Source organism: Papio anubis, chromosome 3, assembly GCF_008728515.1.
Source record: "Papio anubis isolate 15944 chromosome 3, Panubis1.0, whole genome shotgun sequence".
Taxonomy (NCBI): Eukaryota; Metazoa; Chordata; class Mammalia; order Primates; family Cercopithecidae; genus Papio; species Papio anubis.
Window position 1 is genome coordinate 60,431,537 of NC_044978.1, and position 26,086 is coordinate 60,457,622.

A 26,086-nucleotide genomic window follows, 5' to 3' on the forward strand; every position below is an offset into this window, starting at 1 on the left:
GTAAAAATTACTACCACTCCTATACACAAAAAAACAGTCAAGCCAAGAGCTACATGAGTAACACAATCCCATTCCCAGTTGCATTAAATAAATAAACAAACACACAAGCTACTTAGGAATACAGCTAACCAGGAAGGTGAAAGATCTCTTTACAAGAAGAAGTACAAAATACTGCTCAAATAAATCAAAGATTACACAAACAAATGGAAAAATTCCATGCTCATGGATAGGAAGCATCAGTATTGTAAAAATGGTCATACTGCCCAGAGTAATTTATAGATCTAATGCTATTCCTATTAAACTACCATTGAGATTCTTCACAGAACTAGAAAAAACAATTTTAAAATTCATGTGGAACCAAAAAAGAGTCCAAATAGCCAAGGTAATCCTAAGCAAAAATAAGAAAGCTGGAGATATCATGCTGCCCAACTTCAAACTATACTGCAGGGCTACAGTAACCAAAACAGCATGCTACTGGTACAAAAACAGGCACATAGACCATTGCAACAGAATAGAGAACCCAGAAATAAAGCCACACACCTACAACTATCTGATCCTCAACAAACCTAACTCAAGCAATGGGGAAAGGACTCCTATTCATTAAATGGTACTGAGATAACTGGCTAGTCACATGCAGAAGATTAAAACTTGACTCCTTGCCTACATCATATACAAACATTAACTTAAGATGGATTAAAAACTTAAATGTAAAACCCCAAAATATAAAAACCCTGGAAGACAACCTAGGCAATACCATTCTGGACATAGGAGTGGGCAAAGATTTTATTAAGAAGACACCAAAAGCAATTGCAACAAAAGCAAACATTGACAAATGGGATCTAATTAAACTAAAGAGCTCCTGCACAGCAAAAGAAACTATCAGCAGAGTTCACAGACAACATACAAAATGGGAGAACATTTTTGCAAACTGCGTCTGACAAAGGTCCAATATCCAACATCTATAAGGAACTTAAATTTACAAGAAAAATCAGACAACCTCATTGAAAAATGGGCAAAGCACATGAACAGTTACTACAAGAAGACACAGATGTGGTCAACAAGCATACGAAAAAAAGCTCAACTTTACTGATAGTTAGAGAAATGCAAATCAAAACCACAATGAGATACCGTCTCACACCGGTCAGAATGGCTATTAAAACATCAAAAAATAACAGATACTGGTATGGTTGCAGAGAAAAGGGAATGCTTTTACACTGCTGGTGGGAACAGAAACTAGTTCAGCCACTAGTGGAAAGCAGTTTGGATTCTCAAAGAACTCAAAATAGGAGTGCCATTTAACCCAGCAAATCCCATCACTGGATATGTAACGAACTAATAGAAATCGTTCTACCATAAAGACACATGCACTCACATGTTCATCGGAATACTTATTCACAATGACAAAGACATAGATCAACCTAGATGCCCATCAACAGGGGACTGGATAAAGAAAATATGGTACATATACACCGTGGAATACTGTGCAGCCATAAAAAAGAACAAGATCATGTCCTTTGCACGAACACAGATAGAGCCAGTGGTGATTATCCTTAGCAAACTAACAGAGAAACAGAAAAGCAAATACTTCATGTTCTTACTTATAAGTGGGAGCTAAATGATGAGAACACATGGACATGTAGAGGGAAACTACAGACACTGGGGCCTATCAGAGGGTGGACATTGGGAGAAGGGAGAGGATCAGGAAAAATAACTAATGGGTACTAGGCTTAATACTTGGATTGAAAATAATCTCTACAACAAACCCCAATGACACAAGTTTACCTACATAACAAACCTGTACACGTACCCCTGAACTTAAAAGTTAAGTAAAAAATAAATTCAAAAAAATTTTAAAAAGAGACTATGGAACAAAATGTAATAGTGAAAATAACTAAAATTCATGTAATTTGAATCCCAGAGAGAACAGGAAAGACAGAAATAATATTTGAAGAGACAATAGCTGGAAATTTTCAAAACTAGCAAAAGTTCTATAGATTAAAGAAACACCATGCATCACAAGCATGATAATGCAAAAACATCTACAGAATCAAAGAAAATCTAAGAAAAATTCTCACAACAGAGATTATCCTCAAGAATAGCAATAAGATAACTGACTTTTCAACAGACGTGATAGAAATCGAGAGACATGGAATATCTTCAAAGTGCTGAAAAGAAAAGAAACAAACTGTCAACTAAGAATTGTGTGCTCAGCGAAATGTTCTTCAAGAAGGAGGGTTAAATACATACATTTTCAGATGAAGACTGAGAAAATTACCATTGACAGAATTAATCCAGATCCCAAAAAAGAAGGAAAAATCATCCTAGAATAAAGTTTGGAACTATGGAAAGGGTAAATATGGGAGAAAATCTAATGAATATAAACTTCTAAAAATAATGATAATGGCTTTAAAATGTTTTAGGAGACTTGAAATATGAACCAGCAATACCATACATTTTTAGGAAGAGTGTAAATGGAGTTGAAATATTCTAAGGTTCTTACATTATCCATTAGAAATAGGATACTAATTTATGGTGGAGGGTGGCAGTTCTCAGACATGTTACGAGTTTGGGCTGGGCACTACAGTAAACTAAAAGATTCTATTGCTTCCAAGCTAATGGAGTGGGAAAGTAGAATAATAAAATGTAATTAATTCCAGTTAATAAGCAAAGAGAATAGGAATAAAAAGAGAGATAGGTGTTTTGTTTTTTTAAAGGCAAGGCAAATAGGAAATACTAAGGTAGTTGATATAAACCCAGATACCTTAGTAATTACATTAAATTTTGCTATACTACATGCTATAATTTTAAGACAGTGATTTACCAGAGATTAACTAAATGAATCCACAATTATATGCTTTTAACCAAAGAGATTCGTAAAATACAAGAGTACAGAATGGGTGTAAATAAAAGGATAGAAAATACATATACCATGGAACTGCTAACTAAAAACATGCTGGTAATATCAGATATAGTAGAAGTTAATGTGAAACAGATGATTACAGATTAAAAGGCAGTTTTCATAATGATAAAAAATTATGTTTGCTCAAAAGATATGACAGTTCTAAATTTGTAAGCACTCAAAAACAAAGACTCAGAATATAAAATGTGATAGCACTGAATGGCAGAACAGACAAATGCACCATTATAATAGGAAATATGAGCAGGTTGCTCTCAGTAAATAAAATAGCAACCAGAAAATAAAAAGAGTAAGTTAAGATGCAGTATTTGAATAATGCAGTTAAGAAATCTCTTAAGGGACATACATAGAATACTAATACCGAAGACCTTCAAAATATGCATTAAGTACACATGATAGATTTCTGAAATTGACCAACTCAAAAAAAGCAACTCTCAGATTATGAAAGGATTGGATTATGTTCTTTGATGACAGTGAAAATTATGCTAGAAATCAATAACAAAAAGGTAACTAGAAAATCCCCAGCTTTTTCTAAGTTAAGCGGTATGCCTCTAAATGTTACTCAGAGGTCAAAGAACTCACAATGAAAATTAGAATATATTTTCAACTGATTAATAAAAAAAATAACATAACCTCGGCATTGCCTTTAAGGTGATTCTTAGAGGGAAAACTGTAATCTTAAGAGTATGTATTAGAAAAAAAAGTCTAAAAATAATGATGTCTTAGAATTTGCTGAAGATGTTAGAAAAAGGACAGCAAACTAAACCCAAAATCATATAACACCTCGGGATTGAGCACACTCGGTGAGAGACAGCAAGCATTACAAACACAAGATTAGATACCTATTCCCCAAGTATTCCAGATACTGAAGCAAACAAAATTAAACTATGTATAGGTAGTCCTTCCTTTGTATGAAGTGTAAGATTATAAAAATGACCTTGCAAGCTGAAACTGTACAAAATTATCTTAATAATAAATCGGGGACAATTATGATATTTCTGTGACCTTTAAAATTTTTTTTTTTTTTTTGAGGCAGAGTCTTGCTCCGTCGCCCAGGCTAGACTGGCTTGATCTTGGCTCACTGTAACCCCTGCTTCCCGGGTTTAAGCAATTCTTCTGCCTCAGCCTCCTGAGTAACTGGGACTACAGGCACACACCACCACGCCCGCCTAATTTTTGTATTTTTAGCAGAGACGAGATTTCACCATATTGGCCAGGCTGGTCTAGAACTCCTGACCTCGTGATACACCCACCTTGGCCTCCCAAAGTGCTGGGATTACAGGCATGAGCCACCGCACCAGGCTAAAAATTTCTTTAAGACCCTAAAAACAGTCTTACTGTCAGTTATAATTATACTGCTTGTTATAACTACATTTTTAACAAAGAAATACGACACTTTAATTCTCAGTGTTTCTGATATTTTAAAGTACAGTGTACTAAATATTAATTTTACTATTTTTTCATTTCATTTTACAATCAATTTAAAGGATTAGGATAATTGATAGGTTATGATGCAGATAACAATATGATGAAAATGATGGAATATTATGTCATCTTTAAAATATTTGCAGAAAACTTTTTAGAATATGAGAGAATGCATATGTCTCAATACTACAGTTAAAAAGACAGATTATAGCTTTAGCAATACAGTGTGTCATTGGTCTATTTTTCCTTTTTTAAAATTTATTATTTTTTTATATATACTTTATGTTCTGGGGTACATTTGCACTACGTGCAGATTTGTTACATATGTATACATGTGCCATGTTGGTGTGCTGCACCCATTAGCTCGTCATTTACATTAGGTGTATCTCCTAATGCTATCCCTCCCCCCACCCCCTACCCCAAAACAGGCCTCGGTGTGTGATGTTCCCCTTCCTGTGTCCAGGTGTTCTCATTGTTCAGTTCCCACCTATGAGTGAGAACATGCGGTGTTTGGTTTTCTGTTCTTGTGATAGTTTGCTGAGAATGACGGTTTCCAGCTGCATCCATGTCCCTACAAAGGACACGAACTCATCCTTTTTTATGGCTGCATAGTATTCTATGGTGTATATGTGCCGCATTTTCTTAATCCAGTCTGTCATTGATGGACATTTGGGTTGATTCCAAGTCTTTGCTATTGTGAATAGTGCCGCAATAAACATACGTGCGCATGTGTCTTTATAGCAGCATGATTTATAATCCTTTGGGTATATACCCAATAATGGGATGGCTGGGTCAAATGGTATTTTTAGTTCTAGATCCTTGAGTCGCCACACTGTCTTCCACAATGGTTGAACTAGTTTACAGTCCCACCAACAGTGTAAAAGTGTTCCTATTTCTCCACATCCTCTCCAGCACCTGTTGTTTCCTGACTTTTTAATGATTGCCATTCTAACTGGAGTGAGATGGTATCTCATTGTGGTTTTGATTTGCATTTCTCTGATGGCTAGTGATGATGAGCATTTTTTCATGTGTCTGTTGGCTGCATAAATGTCTTCTTTTGAGAAGTGTCTGTTCATATCCCTTGCCCCCTTTTTGATGGGGTTGTTTGTTTTTATCTTGTAAATTTGTTTGAGTTCTTTGTAGGTTCTGGATATTAGCCCTTTGTCAGATGAGTAGATTACAAAAATTTTCTCCCATTCTATAGGTTGCCTGTTCACTCTGATGGTAGTTTCTTTTGCTGTGCAGAAGCTCTTTAGTTTAATTAGATCCCATTTGTCAATTTTGGCTTTTGTCGCCGTTGCTTTTGGTGTTTTAGACATGAAGTCCTTGCCCATGCCTATGTCCTGAATGATATTGCCTAGGTTTTCTTCTAGGGTTTCTGTGGTTTTAGGTCTAACATTTAAGTCTCTAATCCATCTTGAATTAATTTTTGTATAAGGAGTAAGGAAGGGATCCAGTTTCAACTTTTTACTTATGGCTATCCAGTTTTCCCAGCACCATTTATTAAATAGGGAATCCTTTCTCCATTTCTTGTTTTTGTCAGGTTTGTCAAAGATCAGATGGCTGTAGATGTGTAGTATTATTTCTGAGGGCTCTGTTCTGTTCCATTGGTCTATATCTCTGTTTTGGTACCAGTACCATGCTGTTTTGGTTACTGTAGCCTTGTAGTATAGTTTGAAGTCAGGTAGCATGATGCCTCTAGCTTTGTTCTTTTGACTTAGGATTGTCTTGGCAATGTGGGGTCTTTTTTGGTTCCATATGAACTTTAAAGCAGTTTTTTCCAATTCTGTGAAGAAACTCATTGGTAGCTTAATGGGGATGGCATTGAATCTATAAATTACCTTGGGCAGTATGGCCATTTTCACAGTATTGATTCTTCCTATCCATGAGCATGGTATGTTCTTCCTTTTGTTTGTGTCCTCTTTTATTTCACTGAGCAGTGGTTTGTAGTTCTCCTTGAAGAGGTCCTTTACATCCCTTGTAAGTTGGATTCCTAGGTATTTTATTCTCTTTGAAGCTATTGTGAATGGGAGTTCATTCATGATTTGGCTCTCTGTTTGTCTGTTACTGGTGTATAAGAATGCTTGTGATTTTTGCACATTGATTTTGTATCCTGAAACTTTGCTGAAGTTGCTTATCAGCTTAAGGCAATTTTGGGCTGAGACAATGGGGTTTTCTAAATATGCAATCATGTCATCTGCAAACAGGGACAATTTGACTACTTCTTTTCCTAATTGAATACCCGTTATTTCTTTCTCTTGCCTGATTGCCCTAGCTAGAACTTCCAACACTATGTTGAATAGGAGTGGTGAGAGAGGGCATCCCTATCTTCTGCCAGTTTTTAAGGGGAATGCTTCCAGTTTTTGCCCATTCAGTATGATATTGGCTGTGGGTTTGTCATAAGTAGCTCTTATTATTTTGAGATACATTCCATCAATACCGAATTTATTGAGAGTTTTTAGCATGAAGGGCTGTTGAATTTTGTCAAAGGCCTTTTCTGCATCTATTGAGATAATCTTGTGGGTTTTTTCTTTGGTTCTGTTTATATGCTGGATTATGTTTATTGATTTGCATATGTTGAACCAGCCTTGCATCCCAGGGATGAAGCCCACTTGATCATGGTGGATAAGCTTTTTGATGTGCTGCTGGATTCAGTTTGCCAGTAATTTATTGAGAATTTGTGCATCGATGTTCATCAGGGATATTGGTCTAAAATTCTGGTTTTTTGTTGTGTCTCTGCCAGGCTTTGGTATCAGGATGATGTTGGCCTCATAAAATGAGTTAGATAGGATTCCCTCTTTTTCTGTTGATTGGAATAACTTCAGAAGGAATAGTACCAGCTCCTCTTTGTACCTCTGGTAGCATTCGACTGTGTATCCGTCTGGTCCTGGACTTTTTTTGGTTGGTAGGCTATTAATTATTGCCTCAATTTCAGAGCCTATTGGTCTATTCATGGATTCAACTTCTTCCTGGTTTAGTCTTGGGAGAGTGTATGTGTCCAGGAATTTATCCATTTCTTCTAGGTTTTCTAGTTTATTTGTGTAGAGGTGTTTATAGTATTCTCTGATGGTAATTTGTATTTCTGTGTGTTCAGTGGTGATATCCCCTTTATCATTTTTTATTGTGTCTATTTGATTCTTCTCTCTTTTCTTCCTTATTAGTCTTGCTAGTGGTGTATCAATTTTGTTGATCTTATCAAAAAACCAGCTCCTGGATTCGTTGATTTTTTGAAAGATTTTTTATGTCTCTATCTCCTTCAGTTCTGCTCTGATCTTAGTTATTTCTTGCCTTCTGCTAGCTTTTGAATGTGTTTGCTCTTCTTTGGTCTATTTTTAATGGAAAGTAAAAATTCTGCTAGAAAATATATTACAGAATTAATAATTGTTTTTTTCATAGGACTTGGGGTATCTTTCCTAAAACTTGTTATATTTCTATATTGATCATTTTCTCTATTAGGTAAACATTTCATATAGGAAAAATAAATATTTTTAAAAACACCGTTAGATATTTAAAAATAAAAACTTCTGTCTTAACCAATATTTGTAAGTTTTTTAATTAGAGAATAATTTTCAAGCACTGTCCTTTCTTTAGAGAGTAATTAATTTTTTTGTTTCTAAAGTGTTTACCTCCTCAGTTTTATTGTTTGATGAACTTTGTTTACAATAAATATGTTCTGACATTAAGATTTAAGTTTTCTTGTTTCAAAGGAGATTCGTAATATTAGCAAATCATTCATTCACCTCTAAATGTTTTAAGTAGATGGATGTAGTTTATTTTGTTATTTTCACTTTGAAATGTATTTGCTATATTTTCTGCTTATAGTTATATTAAATAAGAGTGTTTTCTGAAAATGTACCTTTTTTTCTCTTAAGTATTATTTTAAATTAAAACAATCATTCCTTTGAGTTGTACCTTCCTTGCTTTTTTTTTTGTAGTTGTTTTAAAACAGGAAATAGCTGCAATTTACCTTAATGTTAAGATTAAAGTCGAATTTAAGCCTTTCAGTGTTATTGTTGAACTTATATAAGGATGAGCTGAAAAATAAAGTTTCTGATGTGTTGGTTTTATAGCCAGCGACCATTTTCTTCTCTTTGCTTGTTAACTGGAATTAGTAAGAAGTCCAGTGAGTTTTGTGAAACACTCTGAAGAAAATAGCAAATAACTTTACAAGATGTAATATGTAATTTTCATTTAATTGACTGGATATACGTAGATATTTTAGAATTTTTCTGAATGGCTTGTTTTATTATTTAATAAGGGATATCTGAATTTTACTCTTTTAAAAAATTTTTGAAAAATTTTGAAAAATTAAATCCTCTCTAGGACAAACTGAATCATGCTTCAATTCATCGTGATTGATTTACTGCATTTGAAATTGTTACATAATCTTTTTATTCTTATAGCACAGTATTTAATGGTAATTAAACACTTCTAATTTTTTATTTGAAGTCTACTTAAAAATGGTTTTGTGTAAAGAGTTGTTGTTGACCCAAATGTTTATTTAATTGACCTCAAAACAGTAATTACTGTTACTAAAATGACTTGAGACTATCATGTTAACTGTTTGTTTCAAAGGTTGCACAGTGAATTAAAAGATGCTGTTGAAAAACAATTGGAGGCCTTTCCCCTTGGCACAGAGATAGGAACTGATACATATGCAGATGATGAAATAGTCAGAAACCTTCAAGAACAGTTGCAGCTAGCCAATGAAGTGAGTGACATGTATTTTTTAAAATTATATTCTGAATTAACATACCTTTTAAAAATTCATGTTAATCATTATTTTTGGATAACAAAATCATAAAATTGTAACATGATGATTTTCTACAGTTTACAAGAATCGTTACAGGTAGCAAAACTTGTAATAAATACTCTCACTGTTATAAATACACTTGCCAAATACCCTCACTGATTGTTAAAAATGTGTTTAATTAAATCATAAAGCTTTTAACATGATTTTTTTTCTTATGGGAATATTTTTTTCTTTCTTTTTTTCTTTTTTTTTATTTTACTTCAAGTTCTAGGATACATGTGCAGAACGTGCAGGTTTGTTATATAGGTATCATGTGACATGGTGGTTTGCTGCACCCATCAACCCATCATCTACATTAGGTATTTCGCCTAATGCTATCCCTCTCCTAGCCCCCCACTCCACGACAGGCCCTGGTGTGTGATGTTCCCCTTCCTGTGTCCTTGTGTACTCATTGTTTAACTCCCAGTTATGAGTGAGAACATGCAGTGTTTGGTTTTCTGTTCCTGTGTTAGTTTACTGGGAATGATGGTTTCCAGCTGCATCCATGTCCCTACAAAGGACACAAACTCATCCTTTTTTATGGCTGCATAGTATTCCATGGTGTGTATGTGCCACATTTTCTTTATCCAGTCTATCATTAATGGATATTTGGGTTGATTCCAAGTCTTTGCTCTTGTGAATAGTGCTGCAATAAACATACATGTGCATGTGTCTTTATAAGAGAATGATTTATAATCCTTTGGGTATATACCTAGTAATGGGATTGCTGGATCAAATGGTATTTCTAATTCTAGATCCTTGAAGAATTGCCACACTGTCTTCCACAATGGTTGAACTAATTTACACTCCCACCAGCAGTGTAAAAGTGTTCCTATTTCTCCACATCCTCTCCAGCATCTGTCGTTTCCTGACTTTTTAATGATTGCCATTCTAACTGGCGTGAGATGGTATTCCATGGTCGTTTTGATTTGCGTTTCTCTGATGGCTAGTGATGATGAGCATTTTTTCAGCAAACATATGAAAAAAAGCTCATCATCACTGGTCATTTGAGCAGCTATGTTAAATATATCCTGTTTTCAAGTGTAATTTTTTGTAAATTTTATTCATAAGGGAATTTTATTTTAATTTACAATGTTATATCCCAAATGTTTCATATCTTGTATGGGTTTAAATCCCCATTCTTCTACTTTCCAGCTGTGTGATCATAGAAAAAACTCTTATGCCTCAGTTTCCTCATTTATAAATGAGGGCTACAAATTCTAAATTACAATTTTGATTTGATAATTTTCTGAAAATTCAGTTTTATTTTCTGAAAATTTGGTTTTAAAATTCTACAATTATGAAAGTGATACTTTAGGTAAGTCAGAAGGCTATCTTTAGCTTGATAAGGAACATTTACTTAACACTAATTTTAATGTATGAATGGAAAGAATTTTTAAATGTGATGAAAGAAAGAAATAATGAAAACATGCCGTTTGTTCCAGACTAGGAAAGATTTATAATTGATTTCATACGAGTAAATAGAAATTAATTTAGGCTTATATGTCTAGCACATATGTAAGTTAATAAATTTGCTTATTTATCAATATCGTTATTATCATTACTGAACAGCAAGACTCACAAATAAGAATTAAAATTATGTGCAAAAGGTGCCGTGTAATATAAATATATTGCTTTAGGAGCCAATAGCAATAGCACAGTACTAAATACCTAGCTTAATATTTTTAGTTTAAAATTTTTTTCTGTTACAGTATGATTTGTAAAAATCTTTCTAGAAGTCAGTTTGGCAAGAAGAGCCTTAGAAATATTTGCACTATTTGATGCAGTAATTAGATGATACCACATAGATTTTATGAATTTGTGCTAAAGAGCTAAATATAAAAATTTTTGAATAAATATGTTCATTACAATATTTATTGTAATGAAACATTTGACATAGTTTAAAAATCTTAAATATGGAATCAGTTAAATTGTAGTTTGTCCAAATAATAAGCGTACCATTTTAAAAAATTATGTAGTGTACATCATAATCACTTGAGGGCTTTTTGAAACGTGGATTTCTGCTCTGCCTCCCCATCCCACCACCACCCCAGTTTCTGATTCGAGAAGTCTGAGATAGAGCTCAATAGTTTACATCTCTAACAGTTCTGAGGTGTTGCTGATGGTGCTGGTCCTTTAAGAACCACTGCTCTCGATCTCCTGACCTCATGATCCGCCCGTCTCGGCCTCCCAAATTGCTGGGATTACAGGCTTGAGCCACCGGTGGTCCTTTAAGAACCACTGCTCGAAAACCAAACACCGCATGTTCTCACTCATAGGTGGGAACTGAACAATGAGATCACTTGGACTCGGGAAGGGGAACATCACACACCGGGGCCTATCATGGGGAGGGGGGAGGGGAGAGGGATTGCACTGGGAGTTATACCTGATGTAAATGACGAGTTGATGGGTGCTGACGAGTTGATGGGTGCAGCACAGCAACATGACACAAGTATACATATGTAACAAACCTACATGTTATGCACATGTACCCTAGAACTTAAAGTATAATAATAATAATAAATAAAAACAAAACAAAAAAAAGAACCCCTGCTCTAGGAGAATCTGGGTTGTGTAACTACTAGTCTAGGTGATTTTTGTCATCAGACAGGTCTGGAGAAACAGTGGGACATTTTGAGGTATGAGGCATTTTTACGACCATTTTACTGAAAAGAAAACTTGAGTCTTAAGAAAATGAAGTGAATTATCCAGGACCATTTGGCCAGGAATTAGAGATCACACCCATATCTTCTGGCTCCAGATTCTGTGTTTATCTACAAATTTTAAAACCAGTTTAAAAATTTTTAATTTGCCTACGGTTTTGGTTTTTTTTTTTTTTTTTTTTTTTAAGTTTTAGACAAAACTAATCTATTGTGTTAGGAACACGAGGAAATAGTTTAGGAGAAGAGTATAGTAACTGGAAGAGATCACAAGAAGGGCATCTGGCTTCTAGGTGATGGTAATAATGTTCTCTCTCTTGAACTGGGTGCTGGTTACATGAGCGCTCTTACTTTGTAAAAATGTACAATTTGTTCATTTTCTGAATGCATGGTATACCTCAGTGTTCTCCAAGGTGCCTTATGTTTTTGTGGGTTACATATCTATCAGTATTTATTGTATTACAAATTAAAACTGACACTTAAAACAAAAAGTAGGAGCATAAGCACGCAGTCCATTAGCCCTTAGAACAAGGATGACATCACATCATATAAACTCTAGAAAACTCCACTGTACATTTGTGAGACGATGAGAGTAAAAAGGCAAATAATGTTAACATATTATTCTGAAGATAAATTTGACTTCAAGGACCTTTCAAAGTCTAAGAGTTTCTGTACCACACTTAGATAATACTATGTGCAAACAATAGTTAGTGACCTGAGAAATTTCTCATTATAAAATGGCAAGTAAAAATAGCCCACTATATGGTCCCTAATTTTGTTAAAATAATTACAAAATTCTCTCCCAGCATCACATTTATAAACATGAATGCATCAACATTTAAAAAGATGACTATATCTAGATGTTAGCAGTGTTTATCATCAGGTGGTAAAATAGCTGATTCTGATTTTCTCCTGTTTTTCTCTGTGTTTTCCTAATTTTCCACAATGAAAATTTATTGCTTTTATGATCAGGAAAAAATGTTGTGCTTTACCAGGGGGCAGTTTTCTGCTTCATCAGTTTCTAGGGCTCATACTTTCTTGTGGAACAAAGAACATGGTTTAAGTCTACATCTCTGTTAAGGATTTTAATTTTAGCTAAATCTGAGTAAAAACACAATTTCAAAATAAGGCACTTTATGTCTTCAGTTTTACTTTCTAATAAATTATTAATAAAACTTCATATCAAAAATATTATAACTATAATACCGTCTTTACACAGTTGTTTTATTTTATGACTTTATAAAGAATTTATTCTATAAAAGGATCCATTTGTACTATACAATAAATAGCCTGCTGATAATTTAATGAGTTATCCAATTTTTTTAATAGGAAAAAGCTCAGGCTGTGGAACTCTGGCAGACTGTTTCTCAGGAGTTGGACAGACTACACAAGCTTTACCAGGAACATATGACCGAGGCCCAAATTCATGTATTTGAAAGTCAAAAACAGAAGGTAATCTTGTATTTCATTGTTTTCTTGTATATCGGTAAGAAATTGCACTCTGAAGAAACTGTTTTAGAGGGGAACACCTAAGACTCTACCCTATAGCATTTAGAATTTCTAATCACTTTATTATTTATGTTAATAATATATAGATCTTTGATGGTTACGCTCTTGAAAGGTAAGATAATTAGAGAACTGGACAGTGATAATTTGGTTCTATAATGTTGTCACCAATGAAAGCTCAATTTAGTGCTAAAAAGCAGCTTTAACATTATTTTGTATAAATAAACCTTCAAAGTTTTTATTTGCTTCATTTCGTACCTGACTTTTAAAACAAAACAAAACAAAATTGTTCATTAGTTTATGGCCAGTGAAGAAACCTGCTCAAATACAATGAGAACACTATGTAAAATCAAAATGTTAATACCCTTAAATGTGACCTGTTACTAAAATAGGTGTCAACTTTATCTACCATAAGTTAATCAGAATATAATTTTACAATAGGAAGCGATCTTAATGGTTATTAAAAGACTTTTTTCTATCCAAAGCAAGAATCATTCTACACTCTTTCAAAGTGGACATGTAGCTTTAGCTTTTGCTTTACACGTCTGTCTATTGACAAGAACTCATTATCTCACAAGACCATCCATTCCATTGGGAAATCTACCTCTTTTATTCTTCTGTTGGTTCTTTTATTGCTAGGTGCATTGAGCACTGTGGAGGAATTCTAATTCTGACCTCTTTTCTATATATTTTGAGAGGCAGCTCTTTAAATAATTTGGTTTTCATACCTCTCTTCAGCTCTCATTTACAGATTTTTCAAATTCTGGTTTATGAATATTCCTATTATTATAATTATAATTAGAAATGTCTACCTAAAGAAATTGTAAAAATACTTGCATGATGCTTTACAGTTTACAAAATGATTTTTCTATGCATGCCCTGGCTTGAAAAAAAAGTTCACGCGTAATCAATCTGATTTGTTGGACTTTTACCTCTGAGATTTAAAAACCATTTTTTCATATTAAGTTCTTTGATTGCTGTTTCCTCATATAGGTCAGTCAACTAAGCCCACAAGGTTGGGTTTTTGTTTTGTTTTCACCTGAATAATATCATCCTTTTACTATAGCTATATAGTTTGATGGGTCCTTATACGAGACTTTACAAATAACACTTCATTCTTTTTTCCCTGGTTATCTATTTAATTCTGTCATTCAGTATATTTACAGCCTCTCCCAACTTTTTGTCATCTGTACAAATAATGTTTAATAGAATCATAACAGCTAATCAAACAATTTTTAAAATGTGGGGCATGAGAATTTTTTTTAAAAGGATGGGCAGTGACTCCTGTGCCATGGTTTGTATTATAGGTTTTGAGTAGGTTTGAAAGTGACATTCCAGTATTGGACAAGGTCTCTCTAGCATTTAGAATTTCTAATCACTTATAATTTTTTATGATCTATTTCTTCGAGTTTAAAATAATATTTAATAATTGATTTCTAGAAATAATTATTTGACATAAACAGCTACATTTATTTCAGCATTGCCACTTTAATTTTTTAATCATTTAAAAAATTTATTAGTTTTTCAACTACTAATTCACACAGTAGTAAGAAGAAACACTACCAATTTTATCTAAACTTAAGCATAATGATTTTAGACTTGATTTTAGTTTAATTTTAAATATGAGTTATAAACAACAAAATGCTATTTATATACTCCCCTTACCTTCCCACTGTAGGATCAGCTTTTTGATTTTCAACAACTGACCCAGCAACTTCATGTTACTAATGAGAACATGGAAGTGGTAAGTATACTTACTTACATAAACTAGAAATTGTCCCTATAAATAATCATATTTATTTATGTTGATATAAATCAACAACAAGAAAGCATGCTGCATGAAATTAGATAGGTAGTACTCTTTTTTCTTTTGCTTTTGCTTTCTTATTCAATAGCATGACATAGTTTACAGTACCTTTTAGATATCTAACATCTCTCTGAAATATATCTTAATCTGGAAATCCTCTTAGGATTCTTAGTAAGGTCTCCTTAGACTAATCTAGACAGTGAGCTCCTCAAGAGTAGAGCACATGCTTAATTTTTTTAATTTCATCTGACATACTGCCAGGTATTTAATAAGAATAGTGTAATTGTTTAATAAATAGCCCATTTCCTAAAAAAATTTTGGGAAACTAAGGACCATGTATTGGTATGATACTCCTAAATTTCCCTATAAGTTCTTCCTAAAATAAATAGAATTAGTCTTCTCAATTCTGTTCTTTACCTTCTTATTCTCTCACTTTTGTTTACTTTCTTGGAATGTTATTTTTACCTCATTGTTGAGTAATAGAATTATGACACTTTAGGTAATTCCTCTCTCTTTCCCTTCTTCATTCTTGCTTAGTTACTCTGCTAATTCTTGTTAGTACCTAATAAAAATGTCTTTGTATAACAGTGGATTTGTGCCATCAAAAGTAAGTATCCAATTTTATTCTACTTTAAAAATTTTTCTTTTTTAACTGTGTAAAAAATTATTAAACCAATCTGTACCTATTCTGTTTAACATTTGAAATGTCTAATCACATACAGTTTTTGATAATATATTATACTTCCTAGAGTTTTAAAATACTACTACTCCAGAACAAAATGGTTACTGATTTCTGTAATTAAGAAAGGCATTTTTAAATTTAATATATTTCTACATGGAATTAGTGCTTTAACCTAGCATCATAATTATTCATTACTTCTTTAATATGTCTCCTAGAATTGGAATTATATCGTTCTTTGATATGTCATACCGCAGAGCCCCTATTTTATTATGATTTTGATGAAAGAAAGTCATGGGAAAAGGATGTTATATATTCCAAGGGAATATGTTAAAAATTTCTAAGGCAGAAGTAGTCTTGGTTCCAGGTTGAAGCTAAGAATAAACTGGATACAAGAAAACTGATAAAGAAATGGCATGATGGATAAAAGAGAGTTTTATAAAAATATAGAAAAGACTATATAGGTGGTTAAGATAAAAGTAAGTGATTGAAAGAAATTTTAAAATTTAAGTTTTTCTTAATGTATATAATGAATAGCAAAGAAGACTGATAAGTATAAAGGGGACAAGCAAAGTGATAAGATCTTGTACATCTCAAAGAGCATTCAGAGCATAGTTATAGGGGCAAGTTTGAGTCCAGATCAAACTTGAAGAAAAGTTCCCTTTAAAAATCAAGCAGTTTCCAACAAAAAATTTTCTGACTACATGAATAAACTCATTAAATGAATAGATTCTTATAGATGTAGAATAAATTGATGAGTATGCAGTGAGTAAATAAACTATCTTTCAATGTAATTTGACTAACATGGCAGAGTAGGACACCCTGGACACTCCTTCTCCCCACATATACACAAATTCAGCAACAATTCATGGACAAATTTCCTCTGCGACCAACCAGAAACTAATGGAAATGTTCTCACCTCCTAGGGGATTGGAAAACCAGACTCACCAAAGCTAGCAGTGAGATTTGAGACCCTCTCTTGCTAGACACCCTGTCCCCAGTGCTGTGCCATGTGATCAAAAAGAGACCCCCTCCCAGCTTCACCCAGGGGAGGGAAGGGATTAGGTATGTGCATTCATCACCCCAAATTTTCTGAGGGTGGTCCCCAGAATACTAGCCTCTATCTTGCCAGTCTTGGAGCTCACAGATCCAGCATAGTTTGACCAACCAAGGGAAAATGGAGGCATTGGTTTGGACTGATAGATGGCATTGGTCCTGTGTTCTTCTCAGCACAGCGTAAGTAGATGAAAATTCAGTTCTCAGCTTCCCCGTAGGGAGGGCAGAAGTTGATCCAGCACTGCAGCTTCTCTGGGGCAGCCCAGAGAAATAGCATCTGTCTCACGAAGCACAGTCTAGCCACATAGGAAAGAACAGAAATAGCAGATTGGGCTGATACATGCTATAGTTCCCTACCCCCCAGCTCATCACAGAGCAAGCAGCTGCCAGCATCTCCCTGGGGAGGGAAAGAGTTTGTAGAGGCCTGCTGAATCTCTGGCCACGTGATTGGTGGGGGTCTTCTCCTGTATGAGGCTAATCCGTGAAGACTGGGAGAGGTGCCCACTTTCTCTAATGCATGGACATAAGCACAAAGTCAAGGAAAAATGAAGAACCAGCTAAAGATATTCCATACAAAGAAATAGGATAAATCTCCAGAAACCAATCCTAATGAAAAGAAGTTGTGAATTACCTGATAGGGAATTAAAAATAATTCTCTTGAAGATGCTCACCACAGTTAAAAGAACAATGCATGAACAAAGTGAGAATTGCAACAGAGAAAAAATATTAAAAAGTAGCACAAAAATCATGGATCTAAAGAACACAATAACTGAATTTAAAATAGTGTTGGGAAGTCTAGATATTCATATTCACAACATGATTTTAGACCCTTATCTTACACAACACACAAATATCAACCCAAAATGGATTAAAGACTTAAATCTAACACCTTTTACCTATAAAGTTCATAGAAGAAAACCTAGGGGAAAAGCTCCATGGCATCGGTCGTGGCAATGATTTCAAGGATACGACACCAAAAGTACAGACAGCAAGAAAAAAGTAATCAAGTGGGACTACATCAAACCAAAAAGTTTTTGCACAGCAAACGAAATCAGCAGAGTGAAAAGACAGCCAATGGAATGGGACAAAATATTTGCAGACCATATGTCCAATAAGGGAATAATCTCCAAAGTATTTAAGGAATTTCTATAACTCAATAGTAAAAAAAACAAAAGACACACAAAAAACCTAATAACTTGATTTTTAAATGAGCTAAGTACTTAAGTAGATATTTTTCCAAGGCAACAGGTATGTGAAGAAGTGCCCAATGCTTGATGTCACTAAACATTAGGGAAACATAAATACTAAAACTACAATGAGGTATCACCTCACACATGTCAGAGGGATTATTATCAAAACAAACAAAAAAGACAACACGTGTTGAAGAGGATGTGGAAAAATTGGAAACCTTGAACATTTTTGGTGGGATTGCAAAACGGTGCATCTGCCGTGGAACACAGTATAGAGTTTCCTCCAAAAAAAAAAATATAACTACCATATGATCCAGAAATCCCTTTTCTGAATATTTATCCCGAAGTATTGAAATTAAGATCTTGAAGAGATGCTAGCGCTCCTGTGCTTATTGCAGCATGTTCACATTAGCCAATATATGAAAACAACCTAAATGTCCATCAAAGAGGAGTGGATTAAAATGTATTAACGGACAGTGGAATGCTATTCAGCCTTTAAAAAGAAGGAAATTATGCAATATGTGATAACATGAATAAACTTTGAGAGCATTAAATGAAATAAGCCAGTCACAGAAAGACAAACACTGTATGATTTTACTTATATGGAAGTATCTATAGTAGACAGATTTATAGAAACAGAGATTGGAATGGTGACTACCAGGGCCTATGGGGAGAAGAAATAGGGACTTACTAATCAACACACGTGAAGTTTCAGTCAAACAAGATGAATAACCTCTAGAGATCTGTGCAATATTGTACCTGTAGTCAACAATTACATATTGTACGCTTAAACATGTTTTAGAAGTGTATAACTCATGTAAGTATTCTTACTACAAATTGATACAAATAAATATCTGTCTTTACCAATGCAAATTAGTAATATGTAACAGATATGCTCTGACATGAATGGTACATAAAAGTACATATTTCTATTTATTATGCTGTAGATATATTATAATTTCACATTTCCCATAGGTTTGCTTTACTGAAATGTTTTTTAATATTTGCTCATCTCTACAATTTACTCAAAAATATTTAATTGCATACTAACTATCTTGCATGAAAGTATAGGTTCTCTAAGTTGCAGAAATGCATCAACCATAAAATCTGTGTCTCCTTGGTAAAACAGGCTGACATATGAAATAATCAGTGAAAAAGGTGCTAAATAGATGATGGTTGAAAAGGATGCTTCCCTACACCTTCTTGAGTCTCTTAATTCTAAAATATTAATATAGTACATAATTTTCTTTATGATCATAAATATAGAACAACTATTCCATATTCAGATGCAGTTGTGGAGCTCTTACTAGGCTTGCTAGCAAGTTAAGCACCTGGGTTTCCAGCACTAGATTCTTAAAATGCAGAATTTTAGCTTATTCTTCTGTTAAGTGCTCTATGTAATCTATCTTTGAGGTGTTCCCAAATGGTCAAAAACACAAGCATTAATTACGCTAGTGCCAAGACAGTATATATAATAAAACACTAGTTGTGCCTGTGATGTACTCAATCATGTGCCAGGCACTGGGAGTTCTGGGAAAAGCTGATCCTTTAAAAAGGCTCATATTTTAATCAGGAATACCTACACTTTAATATTTAAATATAATGTGCATTGAAAAGATATGTATTAAGTTTTATCAAAATGCAGAAAGGAAACGGTAAATTCTACCTGAGAATGAGTAAAACACACATGGTATTGAGGAATGAATGCAGACAGAATGAGGACATCCTGGGCAGAGGAAAATACAATAGTATGTTAAAAATATGAAGTCAATGAGCTCAAATAGAGCATGAGAGAAGCACAATGAAAGCTATCTCAGGGACTTTAATTGGAGAAATGTAAGCATGATATGTTGGGACAGGATTAAATCAAAATTATTAAGATCAATCAGGAGAAACCATAATATATAAAGAAAAGGGATAAGGAATTTGTATCATCATGGATAAAACCAGCAGTTATGGAAGAAAATCAATTCCCTTAAGAAAAGTAGTTCTGGCTGCTTCTCTCCTTCGCTCAGGCCGGTGGCGCCGACAGGATGGGCAAGTGTCGTGGACTTCGTACTGCTGGGAAGCTCCGCAGTCACCAACGAGACCAGAAGTGGCATGATAAACAGTACAAGAAAGCCCATTTGGGTATAGCCCTGAAGGCCAACCCTTTTGGAGGTGCTTCTCATGCAAAAGGAATCGTCCTGGAAAAAGTAGGAGTTGAAGCCAAACAGCCAAATTCTGCCATTAGGAAGTGTGTCAGGGTCCAGCTGATCAAGAATGGCAAGAAAATCACAGCCTTTGTACCCAACGACGGTTGCTTGAACTTTATTGAGGAAAACGATGAAGTTCTGGTTGCTGGATTTGGTCGCAAAGGTCATGCTGTTGGTGATATTCCTGGAGTCCGCTTTAAGGTTGTCAAAGTAGCCAGTGTGTCTCTTCTGGCCCTGTACAAAGGCAAGAAGGAAAGACCAAGATCATAAATTTTAATGGTGCAAACACTGTAGTAATAAATTTTCTTATGCCAAAAAAAAAAAGTAGTTCTACATTTAGAAGACTACTTCATATCTTACTATGGATTTCTCCAGAAGCCGACCTTCAGGAAAAAGTTCCAAAACATGTCATTTATTTAGTAAGTAATACCAGGGAGCACCAGTAAGAAGGTGGGGAAGTGGTACCAAAGAGAAGAGAAGACAGCCAATAAAAGGCTTTTTAAAATTAAGGAAGTTAACACTGTGAGTAACTAAAACTTAATGAATTCTGAAAGACAGTGTAGAACACAAGCCTCAGAGTTACTTCACCCATGCAAGAAGGGAGTTTGGGTTTTTTATGTGCCAGTTCCCTTCAGACATGTCAGGCTGCTCAGAACAGGGTGGAACATTATTTCTGTAACACTTATAGATTTATGCACAGTTGGATAGATGAGCAAAAGAGATTCAGATAGCCAAAGAAAGCCATAAGACAGGAATGCATGTGTAGGTAGTTTCAAGTGAAACAGGTATCCAATGAAGTACTAAAGGCAAGGAAAGAAGGCCAACGTTACATTTTACCCTCAAAAACTCTAATCATTATCATAAATCTCACTAAATTTTTTTTCTACTTGTGTGTCTGATGTGTCATCTTTAAAGATACAGTTATTAAATATTCTAATACTGATACTTTTATTTTTCTCATGGCAGACTAACCAACAGTTTCTGAAAACAGTAACTGAACAAAGTGTGATGATCGAACAACTCCGAAAAAAACTTAGGTATTTTCAAAAATGAGTTTCATTATTTTATTGTTAATTATTTTTCTTCGAGGGAGCTGATGATGCTGTAATTTTCCCTATGGGTGTTTTTTTTTTTCTCTTCCTTTTGTTAAGCTTCTGTCAATATCTTTTTGTGTGTATGATCTGTTAGGATGGGAAGAAACTGAAACCAAGATTATTAGGAGATAACTGTGATACACAGTCAGACCTCTAAATACACAGACGTTCAAGTCCCTTATATAAAATGACATAGTATTTATATATAACCTATGTACATCTTCCCATATACTTTAAATAATCTGATTATGATTATTTTTATTGTTTTAAAAATATTTTCAATCTGCAATTGGTTGAACCCACGAATGGGGAACCCACAAATCATTTGAGCATTTTTTCGTATACCTATTGTCCATTTGTATGTCTTCTTTTGAGAAATGACTATTCAGATATTTTGCCCATTATTTGTTCTTTTTCTTCCTCTTGAGTCATTTAGCTCTTTATATATTCCAATTCTGGTTATTAATCCCTTGTCCAGTGGGTAGTTTACAAATATTTTCTTCCATTCTGTGAGTTTTTTCATTTACTTATTGTTTCCTTTGCTGTCCAGAAGCTTTTTAGCTTGATATGATCCCATATGTACATTTTTGCTTTGGTTGCCTGTACTTTTGAAGTCCTCCTCAAGAAATCTTTACCCATACAAATGTCTGGAGTGTTTCCCCGACGTTTTCTTCTAGTAGTTTCATAGTTTCAGGTCTTAGATTTAGTCTTTGATACATTTTGATTTGATTTGGGTTTATGGCGAGAAATAGGGGTTGAAAATGCATTGACTGTAAATGCATTGATTTATTTCTGGGTTCTCTGTCTGTTCAATTCATCTGTGTGTCTGTTTTTATGCCAGTACCATTCTGTTTTGTTTACTGTAAGTTTGTAGTGTAATTTGAAGTCAGTTAATGTGATGCCTCTAGCTTTGTTCTCTTTGCTCAGGATTGCTTTATCCTGTGTCTTTTTTGGTTCCCTTTAAATTTTAGGATTTTTTTCTATTTCTGTAAAGAATGTCATTGGTATTTTGATTGCATTTAATCTATAGATTTGATTGCTTTGGGTACTATGGATACTTTAACAATATTAATTCTTCCGATTCATGAACATGGAATATCTTTCCATTGTTTTGTGTCATCTTCAATTTCTTTCATCAAAGTTTAACTGTTTTCTTTTAGGGTTCTTTTACTTCTTTGATTATTTGTTCCTGAGTATTTTGTTTTATTTGTAGCTATTGTAAAGTTCTTGGGTTTTTTGTTTTTTGTTTTTTGTTTTTCCCAGACTGTTCAGTTGGCATATAGAAATAATACTGATTTTTGTTTGTTTGGTGATCTTGTATGTGGCAACTTTACTTAATTTATCCAATCTAATAGTTTTTTTGATTGAATCTTTAGGTTTTTCTAAATATAAGATCATGTCATCTGCAAACAAGGATAATTTGACTTCTTCCTTTCCAATTTGGGTGCCCTTTATTTCCTTCTCTTGTCTAACTATTTTGGCTAGGACTCCTTATACTGTGTTGAATAATAGTGGTGAAAGTAGGTATCCTTGTCTTGTTCCAGATATTAGCAGAAAGGCTTTCAGTTTTTCCCCATTCAGTATGATATTAGCTGTGGGTTTGTCATACATTGCTTTTACTGTGTTGAGATATGTTTCTCTTATACCCAGGTTTTCTTTAGAGTTTTTATCAAAAAGGGATGTTGAATTTTATCAAATGCTTTTTCAGCATCAATTGAAATTATCATATGGTTTTTGTCTTTTGTTCTGTTGATATATCACATTTATTGATTTTCACGTATTGAACCATCCATTCATCCCTGGGATGAATCCCACTTGATCATGAAGAATGATCTCTTTAATATGTTGTTGAATTGAGTTTCCTAATATTTTGTTGAGGATTTTTGCATCTGTGTTCATCAGAGATGTTGGCGTATAGCATTCCTTATTCTGCTGTGTCTTTGTCTGGTTTTGGTATCAGGGTGATACTGAATAAGTTTGGAAGTATTCCTTTCACAATTTTTTGGAATAGTTAGAGTAGGATTGGTATTAGTTCTTCTTCAAATGTTCAATAGAATCCAGCAATGAAGCCATCAAGTCCCAGTCTTTTCTTTGATGGGAGATTTTTTATTGCCGCTTCTATCTCTTTATTTGTTATTGGTCTGTTCAAGTTTTGTATTTCTTCATGGTTAAATCTTGGTAGGTCGGATGTTTCTAGGAATTTATTCATTTCTTCTAGATTTTCTAATTTATTGGCATATTGTTTTTCATAATAGTTTCTAATGATATTTTGAAGTTTTGTGGTTTCAGTTGTAATATCTCCTTCTTCATCTCATTTTATTTACCTGAGTCTTCCGTATTTTTTTTTAGATTGGCTAAAGGTTTGTTGATTTGTTTGTCTTAAAAAAACAACTTTTTTTCATTTATCTTTTGTATTTTTTAGTCTGAATTTTATTTATTTCTGCTCTGCTCTTTATTATTTCTTATACTAATGTTAAGTTTGGTTTTCTCTTGCTTTTCCAGTTGTTTAAGAAATATCCTTAGGTTGTTTATTTGAAGTTTTTCTACTTTTTGATGGAGGTGTCTATTACTATAAACTTCACTTTTAGTGCTGCTTTTGCTGTATCTGTAGGTTGTGATACATTGTTTCTATTTTTATTTAACAAATATTTAAATTTCCTTCTAAATTGGTTAATTGACTCAATGGTCATTCAGGAGCATATTGTTTAATTTCCTTATGTTTGTGTTGTTTCAAGTTCCTCTTGTTACTGAATTTTAGTTTTATTCCTTTGTAGTCAGAAAAGATACTTTATATAATTTCAGTTTGTTTGAATTTTGGGGACTTGTTTTATGGCCTAATATATGTTCTGTCCTTGAGACCGTTTCATATACTGAGAAGAAGAACGTGTATTTTTCACCTTTTGGATGAAATACTCTGTAAATGTTTATTAGGTCAATGTAGTCTATAGTACAAATTGAATCTAATGTTTCTTTGTTGATATTCTATGTAGATTATCTGTCCAGTTCTGAAAGAGGGGTGTTGAAGTTCTCAGCTATTATTTTATTGGTGTCTAACTTTATCTTTAGTTTTAATATTTGCTTTATATATGTGGATGTTCCAGCATTGAGTACATATATATTTATAATTCTTATATCCTTTTGTGGGATTGACCCCTTTATCATTATATAATAACATTTTTGACTCTCTTTACAATTTTTGTCTTGAAATCTATTTTATCTGGTGTAAGTATAGCTACGCTTGCTCTTTTGGGGTTTTGGTTTGCATGGAAATATTGAAAATATTTCCTATATTTTCAGTCTTTGGGTGTCTTTATAGATGAAATGAGTTTCTTGTAGGCAGTATATGATTAGGTCTTATTTTTTTTCTATTCAGCTACTTTTTTTTTATTTGAGAATTCAGTCCAGTTACATTTAGTGTTATTAGTAATAGGTAAGGACTCACTACTGCCATTTTGTTACTTTTTTTCTGGGATTGTATTGTTGGTCCTCCCTTCCTTTCTGTCTTCCTTTGTGTAAAAGTGACTTTCTCTTGTAGTAGATTTTAATTTCTTGGCTTTTCAGATTTTTTTGTATCTATTATAGTTTTTATTTTGTGGTTACCATGAGGCTTGCAAAGACTATAACCAATTGTTTTAAACTGACGACAGCTTAACTCTGATTATCAAGAAAAATAAGCAAAGAGAATTTAAAACTCCACACTTTAACTTCATCTCCACTGCTTTTTGATTTGTTGTCTCTATTTATGTATATTTTATATTGTCTATCTCTTCAAAAGTTGTAGTATTTATCATTTTTGGTAAGTCTGTCTTCTAGTCTTCTGACGAAAGGTATTAGTGGTTTATACATCACAATTAGAATTAAAGGTGTCTGACCAGAGTTAGACTATTCTGTATTTGTCTGTGTACTTACTGTTGCCAGTGAGTTTTATATCTTCAGATGATATCTTGTTACTAATGAACATTCTTTTCTTTTGGATTGAAGAACTCCCTTTAACATTTCTTGTAAGACAGGTTTGGTGTTGACAAATTCCATAAGCTTTTTTTTTTTTTTCTGTGAAAGTTTTAATTTCTCCTCTATGTTTGAAGGACAGTTTTTCTTTTACATATTATTTGCTTCTCTTCTCTTGCTGCTTTTAAGATCCTTTATCCTTGACCTTCGAGACTTTGATTATTATATGTCCAGAAGTAGTCTTATTTGGTTTGAATCTGCTTGGTGTTCTTTGACCTTCTTGTACTTGGATATTCATATCTTTCTGTGGGTTTGGAAAGTTCTCTGTTATTATTTCTTTGAATAAACTTTCTACATCATCTCTCTTAGTACATCCTCTTTAAGACCAGTAACTCTTAGATTTGCCCCTTTAAGACTGTTTTAAAGATATTGTAGGCATGTTTCATTCTTTTTTTCTCCTCTGAGTGTGTATTTTCGTATAGCCTGTCTTCAAGCTCATGGATTCTTCTGGTTGTTCAGTTCTGCTTTTGAGAGAGTGATGCATTTGTCAGTTTTCCAACTGAATTTTTCAACTCCAGAATTTCTACATGACTTTTAAAAAATTATTTCAGTCTCTGTCAAATTTCTGATGGGATTCTGAATTCCTTCTGTTATCTTGAAACTTGTTGAGCTTCCCCAAAACAGCAATTAATACTTTGAATTCCTTGTGTGTAAGGTCACATATTTCTGTCACTCTAGGATTGGTTACACTGGTGCCTTATTTAGTTCATCTGGTAAGGTCATGTTTTTCCTGAATGTTCTTTGTACTTGTGGAGGC

General features: G+C 33.7%; 1 protein-coding gene and 1 pseudogene across 7 annotated transcripts in view; both read left to right on the forward strand.

Moving 5' to 3' along the window:
- SCLT1 (sodium channel and clathrin linker 1) overlaps nt 1–26,086 on the forward strand; it is a 219,893-nt gene that overhangs the window by 85,239 nt on the left and 108,568 nt on the right. For all 6 annotated transcript variants that reach the window (XR_004182683.1, XR_004182684.1, XM_003899182.4 and 3 more), the window contains exons 6-9: nt 8,918–9,053; nt 13,124–13,246; nt 14,979–15,044; nt 21,194–21,264. Coding sequence is in view for 4 of the 6 variants with exons in the window: in XM_003899182.4 (XP_003899231.1) it covers nt 8,918–9,053; nt 13,124–13,246; nt 14,979–15,044; nt 21,194–21,264 (396 nt within the window). In the remaining 2 variants the exon portion in view is untranslated. The remainder of the gene's footprint in view (nt 1–8,917; nt 9,054–13,123; nt 13,247–14,978; nt 15,045–21,193; nt 21,265–26,086) is intronic.
- On the forward strand, nt 20,026–20,551 carry LOC101017123 (annotated as a pseudogene). Its single transcript, XR_647302.2, has one exon. The product of XR_647302.2 is annotated as a 40S ribosomal protein S23 pseudogene (transcript).